This window comes from Neophocaena asiaeorientalis, unplaced genomic scaffold (assembly GCF_003031525.2).
Source record: "Neophocaena asiaeorientalis asiaeorientalis breed wild unplaced genomic scaffold, Neophocaena_asiaeorientalis_V1.1 scaffold36, whole genome shotgun sequence".
In the NCBI taxonomy this organism is placed as follows: Eukaryota; Metazoa; Chordata; class Mammalia; order Artiodactyla; family Phocoenidae; genus Neophocaena; species Neophocaena asiaeorientalis.
The window spans coordinates 5209865-5217460 of NW_020174149.1; the positions used below are offsets into that span (position 1 = coordinate 5209865).

At 59.3% G+C, this 7596-nt stretch overlaps 1 protein-coding gene across 1 annotated transcript; it reads left to right on the top strand.

Annotated features, from left to right (window-relative positions):
* The first annotated feature begins 262 nt into the window (after positions 1–262).
* EVX1 (even-skipped homeobox 1) lies at positions 263–3661 on the top strand. Its single transcript, XM_024755092.1, has 3 exons — positions 263–689; positions 2235–2482; positions 3119–3661. Exons 1-3 carry the CDS (start codon positions 263–265, stop codon positions 3659–3661), a joined length of 1218 nt encoding a protein of 405 aa, XP_024610860.1.
* The last annotated feature ends 3935 nt before the right edge of the window (positions 3662–7596 follow it).

A 7596-nucleotide genomic window follows, 5' to 3' on the forward strand; every position in this document is an offset into this window, starting at 1 on the left:
AGAAAGAAGAGGGCAATGGGGCTTCCTCCCAGAGGCGGTGCGGCACAGAGGAGCGCTCGCATCACAAGGTGACCCCCAGCTCCCCACCGCCACCACCGCTGTCACCGTCGACACCGCGTTCCGGCCGCTCCGCGCTCGCCCAGTCGCCTGGCCTCTTTCTCCCCCCCGCAGCCAAGATCTGTCGGACCGCTGGGGACCCAGGGAGCCGGGGGGCTAGGAGCTCACTTGGGTCTTTCCCCCTCCCCCCATCTGAGAGCCCGGGATGGAGAGCCGAAAGGACATGGTTATGTTTCTGGATGGGGGTCAGCTTGGCACTCTGGTTGGCAAGAGGGTCTCCAATTTGTCCGAAGCCGTGGGCAGCCCGCTGCCCGAGCCGCCCGAGAAGATGGTGCCCCGTGGTTGCCTGAGTCCGCGGGCTGGTCCTCCGGCCGCCCGGGAGCGCGGCGGGGGAGGCCTGGAAGAGGAGCCGGTCGACGGACTAGCAGGCAGCGCTGCGCGGCCGGGCGCCGAGTCGCGGGCAGCCGGGGCCGCAGTGCTCGGCCCCGGACCTCCGGCTGCCTCCGCCGACAGCCTCTCAGGCCAGGGGCAACCCAGCAGCTCGGACACCGAGTCGGATTTCTATGAAGAAATCGAGGTGAGCTGCACCCCGGACTGCTCCACGGGGAACGCCGAGTACCAGCACAGCAAAGGTAGCCACCGCGCCCCTTCTCTCCCCCGGCCTCCCAACGCGCCCACCTTCCACTTCAGCTCTGGAGGAGAGGAAGACACTCCTTTCCCCCAGGGCGGGGTGGCTGGGGGGACCCACCTGAGCAACTCTCCCCCGCTATCTGCGCCCTGGCGGGGGGTCTCCTTCTGTGCTCTGGCATTGGCGGGACTGAGGGTGACAGCTGTGCTTTGGGGGAAGGAGGGAGACGCAAGCCCTGGGCTTGAGGGGGATTCAAAGCGCACCCCAACCCCCCAGAGCTTTGAGGTACTGCTTCAACGGCGCGGGGAAGACACCTTCTCCCGGCGTGGGCGAGATCAAACGCGGGTCCGGGCAGTTTGTGGCTGGCGGGGTGTAAGGAGTATCCAGGCGCGGAAGCCGGGAGTCCATAAAGGACCGTAAAATCGCGGCCAACTCGGGCGCCCGGGTGCTGCGGCCCTTCGACCAGTTTGCACGTCGGTCAGAGGTCCAAATTACCTTGTCACTTCCCGGGCTCGGTGGCGCCAGGTCGGAAATGGTCCCAATGATCTAATTGCCTTTGGTCTCCGGTTGCATTTGAAAAGGCAGAGCTCTGGCCCTCCCCCCTTCCCCTTTCCTTCCTAGTCCCACTTCTCCACCCAAAGGAAAAGGAGCTGCAGGGGGCAGGAGCCCCCCCCCCCGCTTCCTTGGGTTACACTCATATGGGGGGGGCCGTCACACTGCTGTAACTGGAGAACCCCTCCCTGACCAGGGGCTAGCGGGGAGGGGGGGCGTGAATGAGCAGGAAGGGAGTCTCCCTGAGAGGGGTGGAAAGCTAGTTGGAAGAGCCCACCAGCAGACACTCCTCCACAAAGCTGTGCGGGTGGGTGAGAAGAGCCTGGTATGGATGAAAAACCACCCCCTGGCCTTGGCAGCCAACACCTTGTTGAGTACCCACATCCACCCATTACCATCTTGTCCACTCAGCCCAGACTAAGCATAGCAATACCCTCAGAATAATCCATACTCCATTCATACATAGTGAGGTAATAGGATACTCACGCACTCCTGTGCACATTCCCACACCTGCACCGCAGCCTGGCACACAAAGCGATGACACTCAGTCCCTGCCCAACTTCCTGCAACGCTCCAGCACAAGGTGCATCTCAACTCACTTGCCTGTCAGATGTGCATATCCTTGCCCACACCTGTCAATGGTGGGCAGAAAGTTCAGAGCGGCTGCATCTCCCCTGTGCCCCAAGGCAGGTAGCCAGGGCGGCTGGGGCTTTTGTTCCCAGCAGGCCTTACAGACAGGCCTCCCAAACAGCAGCCCAGCCAGGCCTAATGGTTGCTATGTGCTCCTCTGAATGAATGGTGAGCCTCTGTCCTCCATTCCTGGGTTCTCAAAGTCCCTGCCACCCCCGCAGAGGCAGAGTCTGAGGCTACTGAGAAGGGGAGTGTCCCTTTCCATCACCCCCTCCATACACACCCTTGGCCTACAGCCCCACATGAGCAGTGTCTGTGTGTCTGTTGTGTGTGCTGTGTGTACGTATACTCTGGGCTCCCTGCACAGGGCCTGGCTCCGAGGCACTGGCCAGCAGTCCCAATGGCAGCGGCGAGGCTCCCAAAAGCAATGGCAGCGGTGGCTCCCAGGGCACCTTGGCCTGCAGTGCTAGTGACCAGATGCGACGGTACCGTACTGCCTTCACCCGGGAGCAGATTGCACGGCTGGAGAAGGAATTCTACAGGGAGAACTATGTATCCAGGCCTCGGAGATGTGAGCTGGCGGCTGCTCTAAACCTGCCGGAAACCACAATCAAGGTAAGAGCTCCAGGGACCAGGAAGACGGGGTGCACCCAGTCAGGAGGAGATAAATACCAACTTCCCACTTCCTAAATCGTTAGCTAGGAATTGGGGCCTGGAGTCTCCCTGCCCACATGGCAGCTAGGCCGGGGGTGGTTAGGCCTGGTGCAGGTGCCAGGTGCCAGCAATTTGCCCACCTGACGGTCCCTAGGCGAGCACGGCTGCCATGCGCTTGACTGTCCCTTTCCTAGCCAAATAAACAGCGGGGATGAAGTGCCTGTGCAGGTGACAAGGAAGTGCCCCATGGGAGAGCAGCAGGAAAGGGACATGTTTCTGGGGAATCTCTGCCCGCCGCCTCAGACCGGTGGAGTCCTCGGTGCCCCCATTACTTTGCCATCCACACCGGGTTCCGGCGTCCTGGCGGCGTGGGCAGAGGGGAGGAGGGACAGAGACTGGAGTGGCTCCCTGAGCCTCTCCGGGAGGGATTCCAGCTCCGGAGGCGGGGGTGGGATCTGCACCTGCCCCCGCCCAGAGGGGCTCCGCCTCCGCTCTTTCCTGTGCTGCCGGCACCGTCGCCCGCAGTGGGGCGGGACTTCTGGGCTCTGCGCACCGGGCCCGCGCGGCCGCCGAACCCGCTTCTCTCCTCCCCGCCAGGTGTGGTTCCAGAACCGGCGCATGAAGGACAAGCGGCAGCGGCTGGCCATGACTTGGCCGCACCCGGCCGACCCAGCCTTCTACACGTACATGATGAGCCACGCGGCGGCCGCGGGCGGCCTGCCCTACCCCTTCCCGTCGCACCTGCCCCTGCCCTACTACTCGCCCGTGGGCTTGGGAGCTGCGTCCGCCGCGTCCGCCGCCGCCTCGCCCTTCAGCGGGCCGCTGCGCCCGCTCGACACCTTCCGCGTGCTTTCGCAGCCCTACCCGCGGCCCGAACTGCTGTGCGCCTTCCGCCACCCGCCGCTCTACCCGGGCCCGGCGCACGGACTGGGCACCGCGGCCGGCGGTCCCTGTTCCTGCCTCGCCTGCCACGGCGGCCCGGCCAACGGGCTGGCGCCCCGCGCCGCCGCCGCTGCCTCGGACTTCACCTGTGCCTCCACCTCCCGCTCGGACTCCTTCCTCACCTTCGCGCCCTCCGTGCTCAGCAAGGCCACCTCTGTGGCGCTGGACCAGAGGGAGGAGGTGCCCCTCACGAGATAAGGAGCCGCCCGCCGGCAGCCGACTCCAGGACGCCCGTGGGCAACCCCCGGGGACTCAAGACAGCGCCCCTCCCCGCCCCCGGGGTACCGAGGGAAAAGAAGAGGGCCGCTGAGGACCAGCGGGATTTGACCTCGAGCATCGGGACGCCCGGGAAGCGGCCGTGGCTGGCGCTTTTGGGGAGCAAGAGTGGGGGTGGGGAGGCCGTGGCTGAGAGACCTTCCTCTGGGGTGGCGCCTCTTTGTCGTTCTTCACCGGCCGCACTCCCCCTGACCCGGGCTGAGGCCGTGGCTCCAAAGCTAAACAAACTTAGCTGCAACAGCAACCGATATGCAGCCCCTAAGCTCCCCAGCCCCCCACTCCCAACCCCTTTCTCACCTGGAACCCCTCCCCCCTGCCAAGGCCAAGCCCACGCAATGGAAAGGGAAATTGCTGTCTCTCGGAACAAAATGCTGTGTATGCAGAGCAGGTAGAGATTAATCTTTGCCAGCTTTTCCAAGGCATGGCAAGGGGCTTGTGGATGGCAACGCACCAGCCATCTAGGAGAAAGAGGGAGAGGACTTACTACGGCGGAGAATCCTGGCCCTCCCAAGGAAGCGGGGGGCTCTCTGACCCTCCTGGAGCCTCAGTTTCACAATATTCTCTGATTCTAGCATCTACCACCACCTGATCTCTTTCCTCTCTCCTAGCTTCTTGATATCTCTCTTGTAACTTCATCTCCACCCCTACTTTTTGTGTACCGAGGGCAGGGAGGCTGCAGATACCCCAGGCTCCCCTGGCAGCTTCTACCAAGCCTCTTCTCCCTGAGCCCAACACACACCCTGATTAGCAAGCGATGTGTGTGAGGAGGGTTTTTGAATGTTGAATGTATAATATGATCACCATGCGGCTGGCTGGCCGTGGAGCCCAGAGCTGAGCTGTTAACAAGGCGCCCAGGGAAGAGCTTAGGGAGCAGGGACCTCATCTCTCTCCCTCGGTATCTGGTGGCAAATTAGAAGCAATTTCCAGCCCTTGCCTTCCCTTCACCAGGAGCTTTCTGGCCCTTCCCTTTGCATTTGGCATTTTACATTCTTCTGTCTCCCAAGCTGCCAATGGGGCTTGACTTTCCAATTACTAGCGGGAGCCTTCTGCCCCTTCTGGGGACCTTGTCTCTCCCCTCCACCAGGGTTTTTTGGGAACCACTCCCAAACTCTCACTTCCACAGTCATTCTTGCAGCCAATTTTTGAGAGAGGAGAACTTGTACCCCACCCCACCCCCTACCTCCAAGGCAAGTTTCACCCTGACTGGGAGGGAGTGGTTCTTCCTGTAGGGAATGAATTTGATTTGGTTTTCCTTTGACGCCCAAAGAATTTGCTGTTACAATTTGTTGACCATGTTGCAATAAAGCTGGATATGATTCTCACTTTAGCATTTTAAATTTTTTGGCAGCGGGCAGTATGTTAAGTCCTTTTAAATGACTAGTTCAGCCGTCATAGGCTTGGGTAGGCAAGGAGTCAAAAGACGGACACACAGTCTCCCAAGCCTCTATTGGGCATTGGGAGGCTCCAAATGGACATTGCACAGAGGTGGAGAAGGAGGGTTCTGAGCTGAGCTGCCCTGGTGTGTAAGTTTCCTTAATTCTGTGCATGCTCGGAGACTTGTATCAACTGGCCCAGCAGAGGCACTGATCCCATCAGGGGCTCACCCTGATGGTTCCTTCTCCAGTTGCCCCAACCCTTTGAGGAAAGGGGACTCTGGACTCTGGTCTCTGTGGATCCTACCTCCACCCCAACCCAAGGTGGAGACGAATGAGGTAGTGGGGGTGGAGCTTGAGCACTGCAGAGAGCTGGGTTTGCTGGTCAAGTTGGGTCTGCATCTTAGGGTGAGGGGAGAGGAGGGAGGAGGACTCCTGAGTTGGGATGGGAGGGTTTGAATCTTCTTCAGACTGGAAGTCATCTCCAAGGATGGAATTCTGGTCAGGGCAAAGGGACAGACAGTGCTGAGTGGTCACCTCGTTGTCATCCTCTGTCCCCATAGGAGAGCCACTGTGGCTGTCTCTGAAGAGATGGGTGTCCTCAGCAGGCCGGGCGCTCAGGATTGCATGGACTCAAGGGTCCTCTGCTGGTGTATCCATGGGCAGGCGGGGACTCTTGAATCTGCCTCCATCCCCCCTTGGGGTTTAGAGCAAACCCTCCCAAACATGGCACTCCCCGCCCTCCCAAGCAAAGCCTTGTGCTGAGGTTTCCAGTATCCTCTCTGCCACTCACCCCACCCCCCAGCCCTGAGCAGCTCCCTCTGCAGTTGGGAAGCTCCAGGTGCCAAACCCCGGCAAATTTCTCGGTTACTTCACATCGGACCAAGATTGCTTGCGACAGGTAAATGGGCTGCGGGTTGCCGTAATGCCAGGCGTATTTTCAGTTAATAGGGAGGGAAAATGAGGTGTCTGCAGCAATATTGGAAAGTACAAGATCGATGATCTGGCCTCGTGTCCAATCAGCAGCCTTTAATTGACTGTATTTTCTGGGTAATTGAGCCTCTCTTCCTCCAAATTGCAGTGGAAGATATAACAATACATCTTGCCAGGAGGAATTACTCATTATTTCATAATGAAATTTCCCTTTTGCCAAGGTTTGCGGTTTGGTGCTAGGCACGCACTACTCACACTCCCTCGAAGACCCCCACACCTAAAAATAGGCTTTTCCGCCTGTGCCGGCGGCAGCATCTGGCCGGATACTTCCATTTTGGTGATGGGGTGGGGGGCGGCTGGATGGGACATGATCGTGAACAAGGCCCTGCTCGTCCACAGCCTCCATCTCTTCATCTGTAAAAGGAGAAGGCTAGACCAAGCAGTAGGACTGACACTGTTGTTTTCGTATTATTGTTTTTGTTTTTCAATTTTCTGAGCATCTCTACTTAATTTTCCCCCATCTCGGTCCCATTTTGCAGGTGGAAAAACGGAGGCTCTGGTCTCACACAGCTATTAGTGACTCATGTAGCTATGAGCTCCCAGCTCCGTTGGCTTCCCCTCCCCTGTCCTAGGCCTCTTTGGGGCCCAGAGTCCATGGTCACCCCTCGCGAAGTCTGACACCTCACATCCGACTCACACTTTCCCTGGGCTCCTCAACCTATTCGGGACCCAGCGGGGCCTGGGAGCGCAGACCAGCGCTCAGCCGCGGTCCGTCGGTCCGGGAAGGGAAGACCAGCCACCCAGCAGCCCGAGTGCGCGCTCAGCGCGAGCCGTCGCCGTCTTGTTAGCGAGTGATTGATTGCCTTATTAAAGCGTGTTCTTGTAAGTGTGACCAAACTGATTGCATTGCATATGTTTGGGATAATGCTCATTTTAAACAACAGGATAAGGAGGATGAGCTCGGCAGAGCCTCCGAAGACGAAATGATTCCGGCCAGCAGCTCCTTAACTCTGGCATTAAATTGCCCAGTTACATAGCAAATCACTTGGTTCCTCCACCCTTGTCCCCATTTTTTTCCCTGGCCTGCAGTTTGATCGCATCCCCCAATGTTGTCTGTCCCGCGAATGATTTCTCTAGTGACTATATCGGCCCTGCTTTCCCAACCGGGAAACCCGCGCCGGCACATTCCAGACATCGAGTCCCTCTGCCCCCATCCCAGGCAGAGGGAGAGGTGATTCAGAATGCACCCTCTCACCCCAGGCCTCCCAGGGGTATATGGCCCTAGACGGTCGTGGCAAACGGGAGCTTAGGTCCCCGCTGCAGTCGCGTGCGTCCCCACCCCCAGCCTAGGACTTTCGCAAAAGTTTAAAAGATTCTTTTGTTCTCCAGGCTTTTCCCGCTCGATTGCTTCCATTATTCCGCAATCGAGGAAACACCCTTCGCCATATGTCGGCTGAAGAGCGTGGGTGTCACGGGTGGACAGTTGTCGAGGGTGGCCAGACGAATGGCATTCTCGTAGTGGAAAGAGCTTTTCCTTCCTAGCATCCTCTC

What these genes read in the sequence shown, in the direction of transcription:
- EVX1 (XM_024755092.1), top strand. Translation starts at nt 263, where the DNA reads ATGGAGAGCCGAAAGGACATGGTTATGTTTCTGGATGGGGGTCAGCTT. An exon ending in CGAGTACCAGCACAGCAAAG is followed by an intron (nt 690 to 2,234) that starts GTAGCCACCGCG and finishes CTCCCTGCACAG; the next exon opens with GGCCTGGCTCCGAGGCACTG. An exon ending in TGCCGGAAACCACAATCAAG is followed by an intron (nt 2,483 to 3,118) that starts GTAAGAGCTCCA and finishes CCTCCCCGCCAG; the next exon opens with GTGTGGTTCCAGAACCGGCG.